Source organism: Chelonoidis abingdonii, chromosome 2, assembly GCF_003597395.2.
Source record: "Chelonoidis abingdonii isolate Lonesome George chromosome 2, CheloAbing_2.0, whole genome shotgun sequence".
In the NCBI taxonomy this organism is placed as follows: Eukaryota; Metazoa; Chordata; order Testudines; family Testudinidae; genus Chelonoidis; species Chelonoidis abingdonii.
Window position 1 is genome coordinate 268,965,849 of NC_133770.1, and position 27,690 is coordinate 268,993,538.

General features: G+C 41.0%; 1 protein-coding gene across 1 annotated transcript in view; it reads right to left on the reverse strand.

The window, feature by feature from the left end:
• Positions 1-589: 589 nt before the first annotated feature.
• RSPO2 (R-spondin 2) overlaps positions 590-27,690 on the reverse strand; it is a 158,897-nt gene continuing 131,796 nt past the window's right edge. Inside the window, exon 6 of the mRNA XM_032800326.2 lies at positions 590-1,870. Coding sequence (XP_032656217.1) covers positions 1,761-1,870 — 110 coding nt within the window. The 3' untranslated portion in view covers positions 590-1,760. The remainder of the gene's footprint in view (positions 1,871-27,690) is intronic.

Here is a 27,690-nt window from a genome sequence, read left to right on the forward strand (position 1 = left end):
TTAGGGCAGACTTTTCCAAGGCAGACCTTCAAACGCCTTCACTTGGAATACTGGCCCGATAACGCACGACTACTGAAATATACCCTTTGTGATTTCTCCTTCCCTAAATGGGGAAATGCAATAAATAAACAGATCCAGATGCACTGCAAGGTTGAAATGTGCTACGAATTCCTGAACTGAGTGCCAGTGCCAGGAAATGAATCCCCTTCACCTACAAATTATCTAATTTATAATGTTTGGTGGCAATTTGTTTTCTAATCCCCATTATAGAGGCCTCTTTTGCTAACCAGTAAGGCTAGGATTTTGAAGTAATCATTGTTAGGACTGATGGGGATAAAGTACTGTTCACAATATGAAGGGAACTATGCATACAACTCTTGTGATGGATAATGAGAGTTGTTCATATAATTCCCCATTCACAAGCTTGTTTCCCTGAACATCCGTCACCACCATAATTCATCTTAACTCTTAGGGTATGTCTTCACTACCGGCCGGATCGGCTGGCAGCGATCAATCCAGCGGGTATTGATTTATCGCATCCGGTCTAGTTGCGATAAATCGATCCCTGAGCACTCGCCCATCGACTCCTGTACTCCAGCTCGGTGAGAGGCGCAGGCAGATTCGATGGGGGAGCGGCAGCAGTTCATTCACCGCAGTGAAGACACTGCAGTAAGTCAATCCAAGTACGTCAACTTCAGCTACGTTATTCACGTAGTTGAAGCTGCATAACTTAGATCGATTCTCCCTCCCCCACCCTGTGTAGACCAGGCCTTAGATGTCAGATTTCTTTCTGTGAGAAGCAACACCAACATTTCAGCTCAGGCTCAAGGTAAGGTTACATTGTAACTGAGAGACTTGAGTTTTACTGAAAGAATTAGGCATGTATATTCCAAACCTGACACTGTGTTCTGAGGCCAATACAAGCTAGTTTAGCTATGTGAAAGTGCCTTGACAAATGAGAAACCAATCTGTCTTCCTTAAAATTAATGATAAACTGTAAAAACATTCAAAACATAGTAAAAAGTGTTTACTGGACTATGTTTAGGAATTACTGGAACCAAAGTGACATAACTTTAAACATCCATAATTTGTTACACATAAGAATGAAAGCACAAATGAACAGTAAATAAGTTTATTTATACACAGACAGCATAATATGTACACACGAGGACTATTGTGCTCCTAGAACACTAAGCAGTAACTCCTGTGGTATATCTTCTTAAAGAAATTTTATTATACAACTGATTCAATGCAGTGGGTTCAGAGAATGGTGCAGAGAATAATGCACATTAACACTAAGCAGATATTCATATACATTTACTCTTGAAATGTACAAATATGAGAAACAAAGGCCATAAATGCAAGAGTACGTACACCACCCAGACCTCCTCTTTTATATAAATATGCTCAAGTCCATTATCTAATGGTGATTTGCAGCCTTCTTTCCTGTTGCACTTTTATGTTAACACATTGACCATTTCCATTTCCCAGGCACTGAATGCAAGGTCTTTGACACACTTCAGCGCCACTTCCACTGATTCAACTCGGTGCACTCCGGCCTTTGGAGTCTTCAGGTTCAAAAAATAAAAAGTATAAATAAAACGAACAAACTTGTGGACATTTTTCACAAGTTATTTGCAACCAATACTGTCAAAGCAGCTGAATTGCAGTGCATCTGTATGCAGAAGCATATAGCAGCTTTTGTGCACTTTGCAAAAAAGAAAAAAAAATATATATATATATAACAAATAAAAATGTCTTTACTGGCTAGCTCTGTCTGTAGCTAGGAAGATGCTGTGCTGCTTCTGAGCCCTTTCCATTAAATTCTTTTTCTTCTTTCTCTTGTCCTTTGTTTTTGCTGTCCTCCTTCCTAATTGGAAAAAAAAGCACAAAAATAAAACAAACAATCGTTAGGTAAACGGTCATGTTGTGTTTTTGAGAGAATACAAAAATTGTTCCAGAAGCTGCTAGGAAAATATGTACTGTGTAGCAATGCTAACACAGGGTACATCTACACTGAAGAAAAGAAAGAAAGCCCTGTGGCAGCATATTTCAGAGCCAAGGTCAACTGATTTGGGGCTAAAAATATCAGTATCAGAAGTTCCTGCTTGGGCTGGAGCCCAGGCTCTGAGATCCACACCCCTTTCTGGAATGTTCTACATGGCTACTTTTAGCCCTGTGGTACAAACCCTACAAGCCCAAGTCAGTTGACGCAGGCTCTGAGAATCACTGTGTGACTTTGTTTTTGCGGTGTAGACATACTCACAGCTACTGTGTTAGTATGTTAGTCACCAGAATGGCAATTGTTCTGTGTGGTGCAAGAATAACCCAACTCTTAAGCAGGTGCTTAAGTGCAGTCCTGAATACAGATGCTTTCTTCAGTCAGGGCCTTACACATGTGCTTAATGTGCTTTTAGGTATGAAGGAATAGGCCTTTAGATGGAAGCCTCCAGGTCCTATTCAGATATGCTGTGTGAGGAGTATAGGAAAAATTTATACTGCTGTATATGATCAGTGGAAAAACAGAGGATTTCAGTCTCTAGATCTGTGAACCCAGCACCTTTCAGGAGTACTAAATTCACTTAAGAGGATGAGAGTGGAGAAAAATCAAAGTGTCCTATAATATAAAAAGCAGTAGAGAAGTTTGTCACTATGATCTTGTCTTGATTTCATATGGTTTGTAAAGTGAAGGCAGACACAATGAGAAGATATGAAACATTTTCTCCATTTGATTATAAGAGTTTAGATAAAGGATATGGTTCAAAAGGAAACAGCATTTAGGGTTATATATCTAATATACATATGATTTTAAGACTATTATCTATTCTTGAGCATTATACCATTCAGTGTAATCATCATTAGGAGCTGATGGGGAGAAGAATACTTATTTTTATTTTTTAAAATATAACAGGGCATTAAGATAATGAGAGCACAACTGTGGTCCCACATTAAAATAATCAGAGTCCTAGGAGTTTACTTCTGCTTCTCATTAAAGTCTGGCATTAATGCTACAATGGCATTTTGCCATCCTTAAGCCTAATTAATCTTACACAGTAAAACCTTAGTCCAACTAATCATTAACCAGAGCAGCCTTCAAGTTAAAACAAATTAGTAACACTGTATCTAATGCCCAGGCACATCTAATGAGGTCAGAAGGATGAAAAAGTTGACACTAAATTGCATTAAAACAAAGATGGTTTTAGTTATAAAAATGTCTATATCATATCAAAATTTTCTCATGCAATTATATTGGTATGATCCAGGGATCAAAACTGTGATGTTTAAACTGTTGCAAATTGTATTTTTTCCTCATACTTTACATGTTCAAAATAGTTTTTAAGCCTGAATCTTGGAGCAGTGCATTTATTAACTGGCAAATGGAGAGAAGCAGTTTTGAAAGGGGTGATAAAGCTGCTAGTCAGAAGAGCAGGGTGTGCATTCATGGAGTTTTTCCACTAAAGCTGATCAGTACCTGACTATTTTATCACTTTACTGGGACGAGAGTATACACCACTCAGTATAATAAGTGCTCACCGTCACATCTTGTTTTCTTTATCTTCCCCTCCAAGGAAGTAAACGGAATGCTGTGTGGAGTGTTAATTCAGTAAAAGATGTAAACTTTTTCACTGTAAATCTGAAACTCACTGCTAAAATGACAGAGGAAAGACTACTCTGTATCCACTTGTTTCGGCATTCTACCACAGTTTCCCCTTACAAATCACATTGCTAGAGTGCTCTGTGAATATGACACCCCATGATGAAGAAGCAATGAAATATAACAGATTTCTGTGAGTCTATATCATTGTACAGAGCAGCGACAAAGACCATTTCAAGTATTTTGATGGGATTCAGCTAGTCTATTAAAAACACAGTGATCTTGACAAAAATTTTTATTGTTTTCCTTTTGGAAACAGCCCAAGAGCGGAAGTAACTCCTGCGGGTTGGAAAGGAGGGGGTTGAGTCAAGAAAAGAGCAGCTCTGGAATGCCCCCCATGTAATGCTATGCTGGCCCTCCGCAAATCACACATTACTTTTCTGACCTAGTGCAATGGACAGACATTCTCTTGGGAAAACATCAGTTCTGTGTGTTGTCTGCACACGCATAGCCCCAAAGTCCATTTACAATTTCAGATGGAGAGCGCTTAGTAATTTAAAAGGCATTCTTTTGGCTAGCTCGTTTTGTCCCCAGAATGTAACTCTTAGAGACTAGTGAAAAAGGTACTGAATGTAAAGGCTGCAGAGTTCAAAGAAAGTGTGGTGCCAATGCCTCCGTGCACGCAAAATTTAACTAAATTCAGACTTATCTTAGGGTGTTTACTTTGTCAGCAAATGTATACTAAGAAGAAGAGAAGGAACTACCTTACATTTTCCTACAGACTGTTCTATTGCAGGGTGTTATGGGTTTGTATGTATAGTAGAGGAATTAGATCTGCACACAAGCACAAAATGTCAAATCTCAGCCAACCAATTAGCTTGCGGGCACCAGAGAGACATGTAGGGGGAAGGAAGAAAAGGCATTTTCCCCAGCATAGCCAGGGAGAGGCCCTGTCACTGTACTGGAGCGATTTCTTCAGCTGTGTGGGTGAGGTAACCCGGGTGCAGAGGGAGGATTTGAAACAGCAGTGAATATACTCTGGCAACAACCCTCACACAGCCCCGCCCATGTCCTGCTCTTGTCTATTGTGTGCTTTTGAGCAAGGACCTGGGCTGCTAGAGCCCCCTTCAACCCAAGCCCCTTCCATCAGAGTGGAATAAAACTGGCTCCAGGGGCTGGGGTTCCTGAGGCCTGCTGAAGTGAGTGTTAGATTTTACCCAGGATCCATTACATACAGATTGCCCAGCACACTAAACAGAGAGAAATGGCTAAAGGCTGGATTGTGGCAGGCCCTCCTGAGGCTACACAGGAGAGAGGGCAAGAGAAGACTCTGAACTCAGGAAATGACACGGACCTTTAGTATCCTCCGACACACACACCCAAACGGGGTGAGGAGGAGGAGGAGCGTTGTTGTTCCAATCCCTACTCAGCACGACACTTCAGAGTGGCAGGAACAAGCTGCACCTGTCTAGAGAATGGGTCAGCTTCCCTAAAGGGTGCTATAGCCTGCATCCTTCTCAGGATGGGGAGCCTGGTACAATCCCCCTCAACATTCCCTATGTGGGAGCGTGGCCCCACACCACTCTCCAATCCAGCTAGTGTCTAAACACTGCAATGTTCTCCCAACTTGGCTCCAAGGCACCACTACCCATCTTACTTTATGGTGTCACTGCATGAGACTGAAAGTGACAATAGCTCAGATATTAAATCTGATCCACACTGTTTATAAAACCGTCTTTCTCAGAGAGAATTCAAGCATGCAAGTCGTTTGGCACAGCAGCCTGGGATCTATGGCCGGCTCTGCTCTTTAAGAGGCAATTCACTATTTCTAGTAATAACACCCATGCCTGTCATTTGGCATATAGCCATAGCCATTGTTTCAACTTTCCAAGATAGCTGCCTCCTTATCAAGACTAATCTTCAATCATTATTTTATTACCATGGTCAAATTCTCCTTGAAAGTTTGTGATGCATTACACCACTGGGATTAGAGTGAACAAGAAATTAAACTGCATAAAGCAAAGACAGGATCACCTAGACTGTGTGTGTGTGTGTACATTTAAACACTTTTCAAAAATGGATTGGTATTGGAAGATTGCAATTGGTATTGTAACATTTTCTCCAGTAGCCACTTAATCCTGATTTATCCTAACCGATGAAGCACTGAGTTTTCCAGTTTTGTTACAGGGACTTTCCAACAAAGCTTTGAACAGAACTTTTAGAAATTCTTTTGATGATTTATGGAGGCTGGTGCACAGAGCCTAGGAAACTTTGAAACTGAGCTAGATTCTCTGTATTGTTATTCACTATGAGAAGCATGTTTTACAAAGCATACCTATTTGAAAAATATTGTTCTGTATAGTTTGCATCACTCTACATTACCATTTTTTGCAGAGGTAATTTTGAAAAAGTATTACCTGAGAAGCCAGCCAGTGGCCTTTTGTACAGCTGGTCAAACTTTGTTATGATTAATATTAGTTATAAATTTAATAGAGCTGTTGATTAATCGCTGTTAACTCGTGATTAATTTTAAAAAATTAACTGTGATTAAAAAATTAATTGTGATTAATCACACTGTTAAACAATGGAATACCAATTGAAATATATTATATATTTTTGTATGTTTTTCTACATTTTCAAATATATTGATTTCTATTACAATACAGAATACAAAGTGTACAGTGCTTGCTTTATATTATTTTTTATTACAAATATTTGCATTGTAAAAATTATAAACAAAACAAATAGTATTTTTCAATTCACTTCATACAAGTACTGTAGTGCAATCTCTTTATAGTGAAAGTGTAACTTACAAATGTAGATTTTTTTTGTTTGTTACATAACTGCACTCAAAAAAACTCCAATGTAAAACTTTAGAACCTACAAGTCCACTCAGTCCTACTTCTTATTCAGCCAATTGCTAAGATAAACAAGTGTGTTTACATTTACGGGAGATACCGCTGACTGCTTCTTAATTACAATGTCACTTGAAAGTGAGAACAGGCATTCACATGGCACTTTTGTAGCTGGCATTGCAAGGTATTTACTTGCTAAACATTCATAAGCCTCTTCATGCTTCAGCTACCATCCCAGAGGATACGCTTCCATGCTGATAATGCTCATTAAAAAAGAATATTTTAATTAAATTTTTGACTGAACTACTTGGGGGAGAATTGTTTGTCTCCTGTTCTGTTTTAGCCACATTCTGCCATATATTTCATGTTATAGCATTCTCGGGTGATGACCCAGCACATGTTCATTTTAAGAACACTTTCACAGCAGATTTGACAAATGCAAAGAAGGTACCAATGTGAGATTTCTAAGGATAGATACAGCACTCAACTCAAGATTTAAGAATCTGAAGTGACTTCCAAAATCTCAGAGGGACAAGGTGTGGAGAATGCTTTCAGATGTCTTAAATGAGCAACACTCCAATGTGGAAACTACAGAACCTGAACCACCAAAAAAGAAAATCAACCTTCTGCTGATGGCATCTGACTCAGATGATCAAAATGAACATGCATCAGTACGCTCTGCTTTGGATTGTTATTTATTAGAACCCGTCATCAGCGTGGAAACATATATTCTGAAATGGTGGTTGAAGCATGAAGGAACATATGAATCTTTAGCGACTCTGGCTCATAAATATTCTGCGATGCCGGCTACAACTGCCATGAAAACGCCTGATGTGGGCAGCATTATCTCCTGCAAATTGTAACCAAACTTGTTTGTCTGGGTGATTGGCTGAAGTAGGACAGAGTGCACTTGTAGGTTCAAAAGTTTTACATTGTTTTATTTTTTAATGCAGTTATTTTTTGTACATAATTTTACATCCGTAAATTCAACTTTCATTATAAAGAGATTGCACTACAGTACTTGTATGAGGTGAATTGAAAAATACTATTCTTTTGTTTTTTACAGTGCAAATATTTGTAATAAAAATAAATATAAAGTGAGCACTGTACATTTTGTATTCTGTGTTGTAATTGAAATCAATATATTTGAAAATTTAGAAAACATGCAAAATATTTCAATAAATGGTATTTTATTATTAACAGTGCGATTAATTGCATGATTAGTCATGATTCATTTTTTTAATCATGATTCATTTTTTCATCGCTTGACAGCCCTAAAATTTTGCTTTTTTGTTTAGTGCCAAATTATACATGAATCAATCCTTCTTTTCTACTAATGTATTTGTTATTTAGAAATACTAGCCAAGGCTGTCTGAGCTAGTAATTTTTAGTGTTCTTATGAACTGTTCACTAATTATACAGTATTGGTTATTCATAGTGTGTGGCTGGTCACGCAGTTTGCAGTGTACTGCTTCTGCCCCCTGCCTGGATGACAAACCAATCAGCAGGTCAGTAGCAAACAGTCAATAATGCACTTCCAGCATGTATTTCTGGACGAATCATTCTTGGTACTAATATTCACAAACCTGTTCATGAATATGCAGCTGCTGACCCTATACTGGGGAATAATGGCCCCACAAAGCATCAGATCTAATCTAGCACTTTCATTTATGAATCAGGATTTTATTGTTGACCATCTGATCGTCTCTAGTCCTGTAGTTACTGCTGCACATTCCCATGCAAGACATATTGTGCTCAGCACCCTGCTCGAGGGTTTCACCACCTGCCATGTCCTCAGAGCCTGAGATAAGCACATTTTATACATTAACAATGTTATCAAGAAACTGCTCTCATGCAGCTATTATAATCTGATTAATTCCATGGCTGTTACGACATGTAGTATCAGTTTAGTATCTGATCCATGCTCTATCTGGGGAATAACTGTATATTCTGCCCATACAGAAAGATGGATGCGATCTGATAGGATTTCTCCATTTCTGGATTCTCTAGATTGATAAAATACAGCTTTTCTCCACAAGAGGGCAGTAAATATTTACAATACTAAAGCATAATGCCAATGACTGTGACTACAATTTAATTTCTAGTATGCATGATTTGGTTCTCAGATTATTATTATGTTGGCGGTGCCAAAATCTGCCAACTGTTTTTTATTGTTGTTGTTTTTTCTTTTATATAATATATATGGAAAATATTTAAATTGCCCTTGCTGTTTCTTTAAAATTTAGAATTTAAAATTCTATTTCAATATATTGCTGTATCAACAGGGCACGAAGGTGCATCCCTATTCTTCCCACTCCCATCCAAATATTTACATATTCAGAGGTTTCACATATCGGCAGCTATGAGTATTAAGTTAAAACAATAGTGGCTGGGGCATGAGGCAGAACTTTCTAAATATATTCCTCCTGATCTTTTCCTGGGTCTCAATTCTGCTTTTGGCGGTTCAGTGCTTTTACATTTGTAAATCACTCCTGTCATTCTGCCACTTGGGGCAGTATTTCTTTTGTATGATGAGCAGGAAGTGGTGGTTCCATTCAAATAATGTCGTTTGAGTGCAGTTATCAACTACAATCAGCTATCAACAACAATGGAAAAGCAATAGGGAAAGCAGAGAAGTTGGAGATTCACAGATTCCACAGCCAGAAGGGACCACTGTGATCATCTAGTCAGATTTCCTGTATATCACAGGCCATAGAACTTCCACAAAATAATTCTAGCAGATCTTTTAGAAAATCATCCAATCTTGATTTTAAAATTTCCAGTAATAGATAATCCACCATCACTCTTGGCAGGTTGTTCCAATGGTTAAATACTCTCACTGTTAACAGTTTACACCTTATTTCAGTCTGAATTTGTCTAGCTTCAATTTGCAGCCATTGGACTGTGTTATGCCTTTCTCTGCTAGATTGAAGAGCCCATTGTTGAATATTTATTCCCCATGTAGGTACTTATAGACTGTAAACAAGTCACCCCCTAGTCCTCTCTTTGTTAATCTAAATGGAGTCTCTCATTATAAGGCATGTTTCCTAATCCTTTAATCATTCTCATGGCTCTTTTGAACCCTCTCCAATTTATCAGCCTTCTTTAATTGTGGATACAAGAACTGGACACAATATTCCAGCAGTGGTTGCACCTGTACCAAATACAGAGGTAAAATAGCCTCAGTACTTCTAACATAAGATTTATGCTGTTTATCCATCTAAAAATCGCATTAGCCCTTTTGGCCACAGAATAACTAGTGAGATCAAAAATTGAGAGAAACGTGCCAAGAGAACATTTTTAAAGAGGCAGGATTGGCATGGTAGTGCCTAAAACTTGGCACTATCATGTCTAAAAGCTTGGATGCTTAGACATCTACATTTGATTTACAGTTTGCATCCTCTAGACATTATAAACATTCACTTAAAAAAAGGCCAGAGATAAGGGAGAACAGTCAAGCAAGCCAAATAGTCAAATTGACCACAGATAGTTTTTTATATATATATAAATCTATTACACATACATATAAGAAGGGAAACTGATGTGTAAATCTTATTGCTCTACAAAGGCAATTCATTTCCTGGTACTCTCAGCAGGGTTAAGAAGTTGCAGGAATTAGTAGCAACTTTCCATGTTCTGGTGTAGATTTAGGGATATAGCTAGGTGTCAGGAGCTGGTAATTCCACAGTGAGTCATTTGAGCGCTGGCCAGCACTCACAATGCTCTGCTGTGTTATGAAATGTACAGCAGTGCCCTAGTCTAGGTGCTATCACCACCAGAGTGCTCAATACACAAAACCAGGCTTGTAGAGAGAATGCAAGATGGCTACCAAGAAGAGGCACAGGAAAGGAACTAGGCAAACTTTACAATTATTTCATATTCCGATTGCATCAGTGACTGAAGGACCCATCAGTATAAGAGCTCTGCTGTACTGGGTGCTGTACACAGGGCCGGCTCCAGGTTTTCTGCCGCCCCAAGCGGCGAAAAAAACAACAACAAAAAAAGCCAATCAGAGGTACTACAGTGGCAGCTCAATAGTGCCGCTCCATATTTTGGTGGTGGGTCCTTCACTCCCTCTCTTCCTCTTCAGCGGCACTTCAGCAGCAACTCAAAGAGGAAGAGAGGGATTTGCCGCCAAATTCCCGCCAAAGACTCAGACGAGCCACCCCAATACCGGACGGAGTGCCGCCTCTTTGTATTGGCCACCCCAAGCACCTGCTTTCTCAGCTGGTGCCTGGAGCCGGCCCTGGCTGTACAAACACATACAAAGATAAATCCTGGGTGCTAAATTGGATTAACACACTGCCAGTGCAATGCAGTGGAGGCAAGTTCCACCAAAAGGAGTATCACAAACACATGAAGACTGAAAGATAAGAATTCCCACTGACGTGAGGATGACCAATCTCCCAAGCACCCTTTTCAAAGGATGTTTTGATGTGGCTGCCAACAGGGCTGTTCAAAAACCTTGTTGAGCAACCAGGATAAATACAGACAAAAGCTGTTCACTGCAATACCTGCAGGGTGGATCAATCCAGAAATGACTGCAACTGAATGAAGAATCTCTGACTGGGAGCTTGGGAAGGTGGAGACTGAGGTTGGATCAGTAAGGAGACTGGACCTGGGAATCAGAGTGAGGGAAGTTTGGGATGGGTTGGACAAAGTGACCGGAACTGGGAGCCAACAGAGGAGGAGAGGCTGGAACTTGTGAGGGAAGGAGACTGGGAACCAGTGATTGAAATGAGTGGAGGGACTGGGAGCCAGTTGGCTGGGAAGGGAGACACTGAAATTAGATGACGATTCGAGAAAAAAGGACTCTGACTGGGGAGACAAGGGAACTGGGACTAGGAACCTATGAGAGGACAATGAGACAGATCTGAGAAGGAGCTGGGATACAGAGTGTGAACTAGGACTGGGGCAAGGAGGGAGAGGGGGTGAGAATGAGATTGAATGAGGAGCTCAGGGAAGGACTCTAAGATTCAGTGTGTACATTGCAGAGAGACTGAGCAGATGAGGAGCTGGCAGGGGGGAATAGGGACTGGGATGAGAAACCTGAGAAGTGGAGACTGGGTAGGCAAGGAGAATGTAGCTGGAATAGGAACAGATCAAAGGGGATTGGGGGAAATGGACAGAACAGTCTGTGCCTCCTTCAGAGCCTAGAATGGATCCGAAGATTTCTGAGTCTCACCATTCTGATGCTGACACAAAATATCCATAAAACCCTCTGGCAAAGTATGTGTTTGATCCCCCTCCAGTGATGGTTCACATGATGGTGACAACCTACTACTGCTATCAGGTACTCCATTAGCTGAAGTGGCAGAGATCTGTGTGGTGGATCTAAAAGTTCCAACCCTGCTGATAATCCGAGTGTCAATATAAAACTGCATAAATGGATTTTTTGGGGTTTTTTTGCTGTTTTAAATAACTAAAAAATTACACCAACACCTCCCTCGCCCCCCCCCCCAAATGGTGCAAGTCTACAAAGCAGTGAAACAACCACACAGCTTGGGCCTCAAGAGCCCTAGTCAGCTGGCATGGGCTAGCTGCGGGTTTTTCTTTGCTGTGTTGATATACCCTTAGTGACTCCTTGCATGACTTGGACAAATGACTACATTTTACATATGAAAAGTATAATATGTATACAGGAATAATAAAAGTATAGTGAACAGGAACACTGACAGACTTAATCATATATCTGTTAATACTTTGAGCTACCATCTCTCATTCTAACTAAAGTGTTTTATATAGCACAGTTCACCAGCTACTCTGGTTAAGGTGATATAGAAGAACAAAGAATTATCAGGAGAAACAAATATTCCAGCTGTTCCAAATTTTTGCATACCAGCCCTACAGACTGTGTAAGGGATTCTTTTTACTTTGAGCCACATTCAGTAAAAAATAAAATATTGATTTTTTTTATCTAAGGGGAAAAGGGAAGAAGTAAATTGAAGACAGACTTTTGCCATTTCCTGCTCCTCTCAAAGTAGGCATCCACTTTCCTTTTGGCCCATGAAAACCTATATAGAAAGAACCATCTACATGAAACTGGAAGCAAGACCGATAAAAATCTATCAATGAAACTTCCCTTCTGGCTGACTCTGAAAAATCTTCAGAAGATGTCTGTTTAGGGAGTACTGAGTCCTACAGAAATAATATAGTTTACAAGTAGCAAAAACAAAAAAACAGCAAACAAAAGATATCTCAGTGGATCTTCCCTGGTTGAGCTTACAGCAAGATAAGGAAACCAAAGCTGTACAAAGTTCACTAACAATAAGAGTCTTGGTAGGGAGAGCTTAAGGGAAACTTTATACACAATGTGTTTTGCACCATGCACAGTAGAGGGCAGTGGCAATACTAATTGTAGACTTGTCTCCCCTTCCAGTTATTAATTTACTTTCACCCTTCCAAACAAGAATATTAATTTTCTTTGCAGAAGCAGCCACTTACTCTGCCTTGAATAGAAGCCAACTGACTCATTTTACAAAATAAGATTAAAAATAAGGACCTCACACAAAGAGGATCATGGAAGAAGCAGAAAGAAGGGGGAGAGAGTCTGTCAGCTGTAAAGTGCTACAAAACTTTACAACTGTAAAGTGCTACTTTGCTACAGTCAAAGTAGGTGTTTAACTGAGAAGCAAGATAATCTAAGAAATGTTGAGCCTGATTCTCCTTTTCTTTGTGGTGGTGTAAAATCAGGAGTAATTCCACTGCAGTCAATACAGCCATCTGTTGCAGGTTCAATCAGAATTAAACATCCTGTATTACGGATATCATCATGCACGAGGTGCTGAGGGCTCAACCTGATCCTGCAAGGTGCTAATCACACTCAGCTCACTCCGTGAGGGCACTCAGCACCATGTAAGTTCAGGCCCTCCATTAGTAGAGCCAGGCAAAACATTTGTAATGCAAAGTTTTTTTTTCCTTTTTCAATTTGTCTGTTTTTGAGTTTGGGGTGATTTTATAACATTTCTCAGTGGTAGTTTTTGTAATTATTTGTCACTCTCTGAGTGGGTTATTTTTTAAATTAAAAAAAAATCCACTTTTGCTTAGAAAAATTCCACACTTGTGAATGCTTAAAAGCTGGAGGAGGAAACGATGCTGCCCTCAAAGCCATATGGTCTAGAGGATTAAGCATGAAGAATCAGGATGTCTGGAATTCTATCCCTGATTGCTACTAACAAGCCTTAATACTGCCACTTCATACAGCACTTTACAGCACTTGTCAAATCAGTATCCCCAATTCACAAGTGTTTAAATAAATTCAGAACTCAAGTAACAGGCCTGGTGATACACAGCAAGTCAGAACCAGGTCTGGAATACAAGTCTCCAGTGACCAGTTCTAGATCTAATCCACTAAAATACAATGCCTCCCAAGGCAAGTCATATAGGCCTCTGCAAACATTCATTCACATAAGAAATCCCATGCAAGTCAATCGGGACTACTCTTAAAGTAAATCATTTGCAGGATTGGGGGCCTAGACAAAATTCTCTAGTTTGGGTGCATAGAGTTAGGTACCTAACAAAATGGCCTGATTTTGAAAAGAACTGTAGGCTCTACTGATCTGAAAATCAGGCCACTTTTCCTTAGGTGCTCACAGGTGGATTTATGTTCCCAACTTAGGTAACTCTGATGCAAAATTTTGGCCTTAGCTCCTGCATCTGTTTCTCCCCAAACCGATGATCAAAATGACACCTAAGAAATGACATTTGAATGTTATGTAACAAAATAGTTCAGTGTTAAACTGAAAGTTTTATAGGATGTGAGACAGAGGTGGAAGAAGAGCTGTTGAACCAGGAGGGGTCTGCCGTTGCATCTACCATTTTGTATCTATTAAGATACCTACAAGCATCTAAATGAGGGGGCTTATCACAAGAGTTCCCCTAACACAAAAAGAATAATCACTTTACCAACAATTTGTGTTGACCATCCAGTTTCAGAGGGGAGATCATGGAAACCAAGACAACGATTTACAACAGTCAAGAGTCAATTTCCTATCACTAAGCCTATAAATAATAGAAGTATAAAAACAAATTTGAAAGTAATTAACAATATGTTCATACACAGATTATAACTATGTGTATACACATTACCTGTGCTTAGATATGGCTTTATTTGATAATGTTCTGAAGTTTGGTTGTGAACTTCCCCAAAACTGGAGTGGACTCAGATCTGGTGTTCTGGCTTAGAATTCTGCTTAATATTTCAAAACAAGCTCTCCACTTCTCTTCCATCTTCCCTTCTCCTTACCTATTTTACTGACTTTACTTTTCATTTCTTTATACATTGCAAAGAAAAAACATTTTTCTATTAAGATACCAATGATTTGTGGCGCCTGCAAGATTTAATTCCGGCACTAGAAATTGGATTATGTTCCATTAAGGGCCTCTCACATACTCGTATTATGTTGGGAAGGTACCATTTTGCAGCCAATTTTTATTTTCCAAAGTGCTATTTAGTTGCAAATTTTTAAAATTCCTTTTAAGAGCCTTGATCAAAAACACAATAAATACACCTACTTTATTCCCACAACTTTATTATCAAAGCAGCAGAAATGTTCAGGGATCAATTCTGCCACCTTACAGTGAACAGCACCTTAATACACAAGTAATCCCATTAAAATTCAGTGTGAGTAAGGGTGGCAAAATCAAGTCCTTGGAAACGAAAATAAAGTTATTATCCATCAGGCATGTTGCTGTTGTAACAATGGAACACTTAATATTTACCAATTATCTAACGTTGAAGAGCGCTTCTTTAGCTCAGCTAGGAGTTAAATTATTATTAACTTCATCAAGACTATTGGTGCACAGCATTACCCAGTCTTTTTTAAACTGTTCATATAAGTGACATGGATTGTATCTGAGAGGATGCACAAATTTATATTTCAGTATGGTCAGATGAAACACATTAAAGATTTTTTCCAGGTTAAAATGTCACTGATGGCTATAATGGACTTCCAGTCAGAACATTAGTCTATCCTTGCTAAATTTTTATATCAGCGCTATGGTTAAGTTTGAACCCATATATCCGTACAGGTTCTCTCCCCTCAAATTTTCCCTATGCCTAATAAAATTTAAAGCACAGCTCTTTATACCATCTTTTATCCATTTATTGAGACCCAAGCTCCTCCCATCTAGCTGATCCTGCACATGAAACTAGAGAAAGCTAGTATAGGGGTTCCAGGGCGAAGCTTTTTATCCTAATAATTTAAATTTAGTTTCCAGGATCCCTCTCCTACCCATCTGTAGGTCATTGATATCCATATGTGCTACAGCCACCAGCTCATCCCCAGAACTTATTAGAAGTTTGTATAGATATTGCGAGAGATGATGATAGGTAGTCTGGGACCCCCAAGACAGAGAGAACCATGAGGAATTCTACACAGCCAGAGGTAACAAATCTGCTACTCAGCATGGCAGCCACAGATAATGTCTGTTAGGCCTCAGCTGAAGGAAAGCAAAAGAGAACTTCAGGGTCCATACCTAAACATAGCTGCTCAGCTCATTCCACAAGGACCTCAAGTGTTCTCAAGAGACAGACTGTAATAAAGAAAACACAATCCTCAGCAAGGCCTGTGTGTTAAGGAGAGTGGATAGAACACTCTACAATGGCCGAAAAGGCAGCAGGGTGGCATGCTTTCCTCCTGGAGCACCGACACAGGGCTTGACTACAAGGTTGGTGGGATTCTAAAGGCAAAACAAGCAAGACACCATGGATGATACTAATGACACAGCTTCAAGTGACACTTCACAGATTATTGAAGACTTCCAGGATGCCAGAAGTGAAATGCAGGGGAGGAATGTCTGGGACTTCAATTTGCAGCTCCTTTTTGGTCCATGAGCAAGGGAAGAGAGCTGGCAGAAAGTAGTGGAGGAGAATGGTTGGCTAGGTTGATGTAAAATGGAGAGGTTTGGTTCTGTATAACATTGGATCACCTTGGAGATGGGGGCTGTACAGTTTAGATGGCATCTAGGTCAGTAGCAAGAGATCTTCTGGATGACCGACTAGTTAAACTAGTCAGAAAGACATTAAACCAGGGGTCGGCAACCTCTGGCAAGCAGCTCACCAGGGTAAGCATTGTGGGGGGCCGGGCCAGTTTGTTTACCTGCCGTGTCAGCAGATTCGGCAGACCGTGGCTCCCACTGGCCGGAGTTCGCCATCCCAAACCAATGGGGGCGGCGGGAAGTGGAGCGGGCGAGGGATGCGCTGGCCATGGCTTCCTGCCGCCCCTATTGGCTTGAGATGGCGAACTGCGGCCAGTGGGAGCTGCAGTTGGCCGAACCTACTGACTCGGCAGATAAACAAACTGGCCCAGCCCGCCAGGGTGCTTACCCTGGCGAGCCGTGTGCCAGAGGTTGCCGACCCCTGCATTAAACTAACAACAAAGAAGGGAGATGTTAAGGGGGCAAACACAGAAATATAACTCACACTCAAGGTGTTATGAACATAGTGAATCAAAGAATCACAAAACATGAAGAGAAAAGTTAATTGCCTATTTACCAGTGCTTGGAGCTTGGGTAATAATCAGAAGAGCTCATGTATAAGAAAAAATGGCATAGTTGGTATTACTGAAATCTGGTGAGTGGTTTCATACAACTGGAATGTTAAATCACTGGTTACAAAATATGTCTGAAGAATAGAGTTGGCAAAATTTGACTGGCTGGCACACTAAATCAAAGATACCATTATCTGTTTTAGTCTCATTGGCAATTCAGAAGCACAAGACCTGAAATATTTAAAGATCAAACTTCTAAATGATCAAGCACATGACAGGGTATTGGTCCAGGATACTAAGGATGTTACTGACTACGACATCAGATTAGAAAACAGGATGAGCTGCTCCTTAAGCATCTGTCTATAAATGTGCAAAACAAACAAAAAAACCCGTCCATGAGTTTTCCAGCCTGGGGGACATATGCTGGGGGTCTCATGCTGCCAGTAGTAAAATGGCTTTGGAGTTTTTACAAAACTAGGAAGTCTTCTAACACCAAAATTATTGCACATGATACAGAGCAATTGAGTATTTGCCCTTATTCTGACAATAATGATTAGTGAATACTCAGGTGATACATAATCTGCGGCCGCTGCTAGCTTGGATTTAAAGGATAAGCTGATAACTCAAAAATTAGATGCTATATGGCTTTGTTGTCCTGTGTATTAGCAGAACTTTCTCTCTGACTTACAAGAAAGGTACTTCACCTAGACAAACTTCTTTGAGGGAGCTATGAGCTACTAAATGGCTAGCTATATTGGTACTCATGGCATTCCACATTCTGACCAGTGCTGTTATACTTGCTTCTAATCACATCACTACAATAATAGAAATGCATACACTCTCTCTCTCTCAGAAGCTGGAAAACAACATTTCTGTCCCTACAGCTTTCTCTCTTTCTCTCCAGTGGCAAATGTTGATTTTTCACTGTTTCAAATTAAGCTGAAGATCACATGGACATTTTAACAAAACAAAACAACAAAAATACCCTACTGAAATATAGGCAGCATTTTATCTTGCCAAAACATTTGTTTGTGCACTCGTATCATCAATTATACTAGCACAGCTTTGGGAATAGCTTTCTTGTCTGCTGCAGTACAGCCAGCAAAGAGATCCCAAAGAAATAATAAGAATAATAAAGTATGGATACTGAGCGCTTTTCAAAACTCTCCACAACGGGATGTGGATTATTTAAACAGTCTGACTGTAAAACATACCATATCCGAGTAGAACTACTTTAAATTCAGTTAAGTTAGGAGCACACACTGCTTGACTGTGTCCCATTAACTCTGTCTGGGCCAGCTTTACAGGCTTTGTTTTTTTGCAATGAAAAACATGTAAACACAAACCCCATGAAGGAGCATAATGGGAGGAAGTGGGGGAGGGAGGAACAGTGGGGGACAGGCGCTATACTTGGCACCTTCTCATGACACAATGCCGACAGTACTAACTCTACTTTGCACCTTGGGGGAGCATAGTGTGTGAAGTGAGCTAGTGCCAGCATGTTGTCCCATGACCCTGCTGATATATGTCCTGATCCAGCAAAGTGCTTAAGCATGTAAGAACATAAGAACAGCTATACTGGGTCAGATCAAAGGTCCATCTAACACCAATATCCTGTCTTCCGACAGGGGCCAATGCCAGATGCCCCAGAGGGAGTGAACAGAACAGGTAATCATCAAGTGATCCATCCCCTGTCGCCCATTGCCAGCTTCTGGCAAACACAGGCTAGGGACACCATCCCTGCCTATCCTGGCTAATAGCCATTGATGGACCTATCCTCCATGAATTTATCTAGTTCTTTTTTGAATCCTGTTAGTGTCTTTGAAGTGTGAGTGTGGTCGCAGCGCCAGCACTGGGAGAGAGGTCTCCCAGCGCTGCAGGTACTCCACCTCACTGTGGGTATTAGCTTACAGCGCTGGGAGCCGTGCTCCCAGCACTGGGGCACTGTTTACACTGGCGCTTTGCAGCACTATAACTTGCTGCGCTCAGGGGGGTGTTTTTTCACACCCCTGAGCAAGAAAGTTGCAGCGCTGTAAAGCGCCAGTGTAGCCAAGCCTTAGTCATCTCTTTTCCAAGCTCAGTGGTCACTCACATGCTTAAAACTATGCAAATGCTTACATGCTTTACTGGATCGTGAAAGCCCCACCATTGCCGCAGATCTCTGTGTGGAGGGGGTGTGGAAGAGGGGCTGTTAGTTGCCTCGGTGATGCCATCTCTCCACTCTACACACATACAGTGTGGAGAGAGACAGGGGAAGCAGTGACTGGGCTAGGAAGGGGGTGAGTTACAGTACCACAAGAAATTGTTTAAAAATCTAATTTTCCTTACCTAAAACACATTGCTTCACTAAAATCTGAATATTAGAGACAGAAGGTGAGTGAGGAAATATCTTTTATTGGATCAACTTCTGTTGGTGAGAGAGAGAAGCTTTTGAGCTATGCAGAGCTCTTCTTCAGGACCTGAAAAGCTTCTCGCTCTCACCAACAGAAGTTGGTCCAATAAAAGACATGACTTCTCCCATCTTTTCTCTGTGATATCCTGGGACCAAACACAGCTACAACAACACTGCATAAAAGCTGAATCAATATATGACTCCATTTCAGTGTGTATTAAAACACCACATAACTTCTGTTTTAAACAACACAGAGGTACATTTTGAGGTTAACATACTGGACAGTGACTGATGTTGCACTACAGATTAAGCTAGAACAGGAAAAGGAAAAGAGTTTGTATAGCCAGCAGCTATTTTGCTTTACTTTAAAAAGAAGTAGCATTAAGCCTATTTGTATTTTCATATGCCCTGAGCCTAGAGCTTTGCTGTACTTCTGGCTCTCAGTCCATGAGTGCATCTGGCACTGAGACAATGGCTGTGGAGGCCACCTCAACGTCTGGCCCATTCAACTTTAAAAACATTTATCATCACTTTAAAACATTTGTCATAACTCTAAAACTACTAAAGCAATTTTCTTCAAATATTAAATACAAAAATCCATAAGCAAGTCTGAACAATATTTGGTTGATCAATTTGCATGGAAAAAAACACTCTACAACTTGTTTCTCGTATGGTCAAATCTCAATGACGAAAATAATTATTGTTAGCTAATGTTGAATCCACCACTTGACACCTAGGACTTGATTCTGTGTCTACTGAAGTCAATGGTAAAGCTCCTGTTGACTTCAGCGGGACTGAATCAGGGACTTGCTATAGATAGGATTTAACTACCTCTAAAAATGCATCCGTTGGTCATAGTCAACATCAAAGTCTGTAACAGGGCCAGAAGTACAGTGGGCAGAGCTGGGTGTGGCATCAGGGTCACAGTCAGAGGTCATGCCATGAGTCAAGCCAGAGTCAGAAATCAAATCAATGGACAAGAGTGGGGTCAGAGTCAGAAGTCACACTAACTATTAAGACAAACAAAGTCAGAAATCATTCCCAAGCATCAAGCCAAAGTCAGCAACTTGGTTCAGGGTCAGGAAGCTAAAACCAGGAACAAGGCATGGTACTGTGCGTGGGACAATATGTGGTACTGGGAAAAGGGTGCAAGGTGAAGCAACAGGAATCAGGCAAGGAGGAAGAGACTTGGACTCCATGGTCTAGGCAGCAATAGGCCTAACAACTAGTTGCTCAGACAAGGGGGTAGGTCAGGAACAGGAATTTTTATACCTGGTGATGTCCAATCACAGTCTGCTGCTAGTCATCTGACCCCACTGAATCTGCTGGTGTAACCTCCAGTGGTGGGCTATTAGCTGCAGTTCCCTCTTCTGCACTTGCAGCACTGATAGTAGGGCTCTTACTTAGCAACTCCACGGGCCTAGGTTTGAGGCCCACAGTAACTGACTGTCAAGTAGGGCAGACCATAGAACCAGCTCTTTTTTTTTGAAGGGCCTGTGAGTGACAAAGCCCTATGACCAGGTAGGGGTATGAAGTAGCCCAGGGAAACCAGACGTTAGTCCAGTTGTGTTTGCTGAAGCCATGGTCAGTGTGTTTTGGCAGGATCCCCGCTGACCCAGTGGTGGGATTCCCCAACACTGTTAGGACCCTGGGCTTGGACCCAATGGAACAGGCTGGCCCTGGGTCCCCCTACCTCCCGCTGCCAACCCCACCACTGGAGTGACAGCATACCCACCTTAGGCTGGACCACCTGCATTCGTTTGCTGTCTCCTCCAGGGAGCTTGGTCACAGACTGTCTCTGCTCTGCCCCATCCAAAGGACTTGAGCCTGATTGCTTAGTATTACTTGGCCCCGCTCAGAGGGCTAAGACTGGCTGTGTTTTTTGCTTACTCCAGCTAGAGGGTTGGCTATAGAGTCCTTACTGATTTACACTACTAATCCCCTGTTGATCCACCCTCAACAGTTAGATGGCACAGCAAGGCGGAGTGGCCTCCCTCTGACGCCGACAGGGAGGAACCACTCTAAGCCACTGCAATCCTCAAGACTGAAAGTTTTTGTGGGTTTTGTGGTACATAACCTCAGATATAATTTTCAGCTGAGGTTTGTCTGCTGACTTCAAGCATTGTTTTCACTCTTGTGTGCACCTCCTTCCACTGCTGCCTGCCTGCGGGACATTCCCAAAGCTGATGCATCAGGGTTTTTTTTCTTTATTACAGCACCAACAAACATAAGAGGACAAGACCCAATTTTGAAAAGACTCTATGGTGTTCAATACCCTCTGAATAGAATCTTTTGCTGCATCAGAAGCATTTTAATTTTCCATAACATGCTCTACCACTGGGGCGGTAATTCCCTTTCCCACGCTTTCACAAGGAACTCCAGACCAATGGAGCTCCTTTTCATTAATAGCACATACATAGTGGACATGGGCCTGGGGAGTTTATGAAGCATTTCCAATGTTCCCAGTAGCTATGGGATCTCTGACAGTCCTGCGGTATCTGGACCAAACTAATCCATTAGCAAGTATTTTAGTTGTAAGCATTGCCACTCGCTGAGGGTGGCAGGCCAGACTGCTGCTTTTGTGTTAAGGGATCATATTTTAAGGCATGAGCACGTTGCATAGAATTATGTCTAAGCTTTCCAACCTTAACTCTATAACAAATGCTTGATTTTTCAAACTTTATATTTGCACTAATACCTTTGAGTTCCTTGATCTGGCACTATTTGCCTTGAAATCAGCTGAAACCAGGTTGTTTTTATCTGAGGCTCATTGTATCCATATTATCTAAAATCATTGGGTGTTTTCCAAGTTTGTTGATTAAACAACAAACACTTAGTACATTGAAAACCAAATAATTTATGTGTAAGTTATTGATATTGTACAGTGGTAAATACAAAAAGTAATCTTTTGTAGATCTATAAAAAAAGGCAGATTTGAACTTTCTAATTTCAGAAATTTTAGTTGTTTGTGCACAGAATTGCTAGAAGAAGCCATTTTTCATATATATATAGGTGTGACAGGGTGTATAGACATTGCACTGGCGAGGCAAGTGGTAAGGAGCTGCTCTGGACACAGGAAGCCATGCCCTCTCACCTCTTTGGGCATGCTTTCACTGGAGGGAGCATTCAAAAGGGAGCAGTTCAGCTCAGCGTGGGCTGACTGGGGAAGAGAGCAATTGGATGCAGCAGCCTCCTGCTGAGAAGCTGCTGGGACTCCAACCTACCGGGACTGAGCCTTATACCAAGCCACTGGAAGCCCTTTGACTGTGGGAACTAAGGGTGATGGCGGTCCCACAGGGGGTCTGGAGACAACCTTGGGAGGAAGCCAGGAGGGATGACAAGACAGAGCTGTGATGCCGACAGAGGTACAGAAACAAGGTCAGGAAGATAACCAGGGAACAAGAGTAAGGGCAATAGACCCTAGACCACGTATATAGACCACTGTTTTGAAGGCTCCTGGGTTGGAGCCAGTGGAGTAGGGTGACTCCAAGTTTCCCTACCCACCTTGCACTATAGCCAATAAGCAGAGTGGCCCTTGACTTGCCATTGGGTGACACTATTGTGGACTGAAGCCACTAGGTAAAGTTGTCTTAGACTCTTGTCCTTGGGTGACGCTATCATAGACTGAAGCCAGTAGGCAGAAAGCGGCCCTTGGACTCTCATCCATGGGTGACACTATTGTGTACCATAGCTGCTAGGCAAAGTGGCCCTGGACTCTTGCCATTAGATGATACAGTCTGGAGTATCACCACGAAGCGGTACTGCCAGCCTGGGGCACACAGCCACCCCGCCCCCAACAATAGGCCAATATTAATCCAGAAGTAACTCAGATGATTTTGCCTATGCTTTTGCATGAAATAAATGTATCTCTGTGTTGAAACCAAGCGTGGATAATTTAGCCTGAAAGGAATTTTGTTTGGGTAAATTGGGGACCACTGACAAAAAAAAGGTGGTAGAACAGAGTGAAACTCCAGCTTATCTACAGCATGCACTAACTACATATTGCTCTAATGTGCTACCTGTATATGCTGTAACAAACTGTACATTCAAAATGTTATGCAAACAAAAATAAACAAAAACTTGTCTGAAATTTGAGTTTACAGCACAAAAGTACAGAAACGAGACTTATTATTCCCTTTATCCACAAAAGCCGAGATCTAGAAAGTTAAATGTGAAGGGAGAATAGTTTGTCTTTCCAGAGAGGAGCTTCTACATTACAATGAACTAAGGCCTCACCTACACAGAAACTTTCACTGGTTTTACTAAAGGTATCATTTTAAATGGATACAATTAAACTGGTGCAAACCTCAGTGGAGAAAATTACCATTGTGAAGTAAAATAATATAAATCATTTGGAAACTGATTTAAGATGGTTTACACAGGAGTCTGCACCTCAGTTTTTAAACCAATTTTAGTTAAGTCTGTACCACTTGTATGTTTAGATCAGTCCTTAGAAGCAAGAATGACGTGTTATATATGTGACAAGAGACATAGTAAACGTGCTTTTGATAGGGTTAGCACGACTGCATGAGGTATATAAACCAAAATAGCATGGTATCTAATAATAATTCTGTGGTGGACAAGTTTATTTTATTGTTTTCTAATTCCCTAATATAAATTGGTAAGAAATGTGGTACCTTCACCTCTAGCCCTGAACCAAACATTCAGTCTAAATTAAACAATTGAAATGTTAAGACTTTTTCTGTATAAACATTTAAAAATATTTCTGAACTTATAACACTGAAAAAATTTCATGGAGCTTTAAAAGACCAAGAAAAAAAATGAAATAAACAGAACACGCAGCTAAAAAGGCCACTTGCCATAAAAGGATCTTCCCCACTGGAAGTTACAGATGTACTTAAAAACCAGATGCAGATATAAAATTCATAATTAGAAACACAGAAGAGGATAATTATCGTTTGTTATATCATTCATTCAAAAACCTAGTAATATCTTTATTCTTATAACAGTAAAATCTTAGGTTTTATACACTGATTCAGCATTTGCTATGCTTTCCTAGGCCTTAAGAGCCCAGATTAAAAAATTCCATGGGGAACCTTCTTTAAACAAAACACACCTTTCCCTTCTCCTCCCCCAGATACAGTAACATTCTAATGAAGACAGCAGCCCCTGACTTTGGGAGAGTTCTGGTGGACTTCCGTATTTCAAGGTGACATCAGCATAAAAATGAAGAACAGTTAGCGCCTACAGCATCTATTACCAAACCAAGCCTAAACCATCTATTACCAAACCAAGCCAACAGCACTGATACCAAACCAGTTTGCATCCAATAGTCCTGATACCAACAGTTAACATGACACCATTCTGTGGGCCAGAGGCAGTCTACAGTGGCTCTGCAGTGATGGAAAGCCTGCCCAGAATGGGAGTGCAGTGACACAAGTCATACACAGTCCTCATTACACTGGAGACTGAGGAGCTGGCCACAGAGTGGGCAGGGCCAGCCACAGAGAGAGAGGGATCCTGGCATCTATAGAGCTGTGCTGGAGGTACACCAGGGCTCCAGAGGTTTATATCAGGTCCTCAGCTAGTGTAAATTGGTGTAACTCCATTGACTTCAGTGGAGCAATGCCAGTTTGCACCAGCAGAAAATCTAGCTCTGACACTGCTCTCCCCAGTGGAATCTGAAGGTGGGCAGTACCACTGCTGCTGCCTGATCTCCCCTTGTGGCAAATGGTTCCAGTAGTGCAGCTGGCTGATAGGTGCTGGGACTAAGGCAAAGCAAGCCCTACATGTTTATTTTACCATGAACACAGACAGAAAATTAATCTAGGAAAACGAGACGATCCTTCACAATGAAAACAAGCAGAGGTTGAATCAAAGAGGCCCAGGCATGTAGGGAAAATCATGCTGGTTTTCTATATATACATATTAAAAAAATTCCATAGTTCTGGTGGCCAGCCAGAACACAGAATTGCCATATTTGGAGAGATGAAGGTAAACTGCCAGTTGCACTTGCTTAAAAGTTCTACAGAAAAAAAATGTACTACATAATGTTTGAGGCGATGTCACACACGGATAAGGAGAATAGATTTATAAGAGTAAGGCAGTGGCACTGACATTTCATGAATTAACACGGTGTCCACGGAGAGAACACTTTACTAATTACATCATCAAAAGTTATTGCTTGCTTGCCTAATTGGGTCTCATGGTTCTAGGCAGGAGTGGTGCCAGGGTTTTTAGCGCCCTAGGTGAGGGTCCTTCCGCGCTCCGGGTCTTCGGCGGCAATTCTGTGGTGGGTCCTTCACTCGCTCCAGGACCCGCCGCTGAAGTGTCCAGAAGACCAGGAGCACGGAAGGACACCCCCCCCCACCGCAGAATTGCTGCCAAAACCCGGACCGCGGAAGGACCCCCCGCAGCTGAATTGCCGCCAAGGGCGGCAAAATGCCCCCCCCCCCCAAATCCTGGTGCCCTAGGTGACTGCCTACGTCACCTAAATGGAAGCGCCGGCCCTGGTTCTAGGCACAATTCCTCCTGTCCTGTATGTGGTTTTTTCACTATGGAATTTATCCATTCTGTAGGATCATCTACAGAGACAACTACACCTGCATTTTCCAATCTCAAAATCTCTTGTGTCAACTGCTACTGAAATTTCTCATGGAGAATGTGCTAATGGGACCTATAGTGACAGCCACATTCGTCTTTTGTTCCATAGGACCAAAATGTATTAGATACATCTTTGTATTGTTTCATTAGGTCTTAGCAGGTGTTATTTTGATACTGGTAATGTCAGTGGGGAACATGTCAGCTCCAATTTGATCAGTTAAAGATCTGAAAACAGGTGCTTGTATGTCTAAAAATGTTACTCTATATTTTATATTCTTGTTGCCTTTACATATTGGAGTGCATGTACTTTATACATACAGTAGGTCATATCCATAAGCATAGAACTGCTGCATACTGGAGTGAGGAGGTTGAGGGCTTTAATTTTGTGGAGATTACATTATCTTATGCACCATTATCCATTTAATCTTAACCTGGAGAGATTTCTTCCCAATCTCTTTGAACACTTGGTCAGAGACAACTGGAACTGTTGCTACTCTTGTCCTTGCACGGGTGACTGCTTCTGCCAAAACCTCCTCTGTCCTATAGCATAGCCTCTCACTCATGTGGTACACTTTGGGATGCACATCATTTACATAAGGATTTCTCTTTCTTTTACTTTTGAAACATATCTACTCTTCAGCTGAAAAGTCATCTGACTTGTGTATTATTCGCATGTTCTCCCTTTGGTTACAGGTTTATAGTCTTCTTCGTGCATCAAATATTTTCAGTTTTTGTGGGTGGCTGACAGGTTGGTGAGGTTTTGCAACTCCCTATACTGCTTCCTTTTAGACATTGGCCAAAATGTTCAAACTACAGTTAGGCCCCTGAATTTATATTTAGGTCCCAGTTTCAAAGGTGTCACAGTTCCTACTGACCACACACTGTTCCAGTCAGAAATGGTGCCCTTGCATAAGATCAAAAGCTGACTTAGAAACATTAAACATAGCTTGCTCTGTAAATTTAATTGAATTCCAACGGATGAGGCAGGCTTGAAAAAAATCAGTTGTGTAGGTTTTTTATGACTCTGGTGGAAGCCAGGGGCGCTCAGAACCTTTGAAATAAAATATGGACTTAGCAGTCCAAATTTAGGCATCCAAATGTAAAAACACTGGCCATAGATTCTAGCTGGGTTTATGCCATTTTGTACTGCTTTATTTAAATCAAGCTCAGCTCTGTGATTATCAGCTACTCACAGACTTGTAATGAATTTGTACTAAACTCTAAACATTTCATCATGTTAGTAAATGCATAATTCTTATCCAGCATCTTTAATTTTATCAAAAGTGGTTTGTGTTCACTTGGACCTTCTTTTAAAATTAATATTGTGTGACCGCTGGGTCAATTTTTGGGTGACATATTCAACAAATTAATTGTAATATGCAGTTAAGTCTTCTTTCTCTTCTGCTGAAATACTTTAACAAATATTATTAATGCCTCTTTTTTTCTCTCCAATCTGGATTGGTAGATAACAGCATTTTCCCCTCATCATCTGTGGACTTCAGGAGATCCTTGAAAATGACCTCTGTGTGCTGCTTGAATTTGTTCCACTCCTCAGGAAGGTACATATCTTCCCAGTTTTCATTCTGGGCAGCTAGATTCTAGCTTACTTCTTACTTCTCGCCAATTATTGTCTTAGGCTTTTACTGCACTAACGGGTCTTTTAACACCAACCAATCTTTTATTTTACCTTGTGTATGTATAACCTGTAGGCACTACAGGTTCTGCACCTAAGAAATGATTCAGACAGTGAGGTTAAAGCAGTAGACATATTTTACATGTGAAATACACAACTTT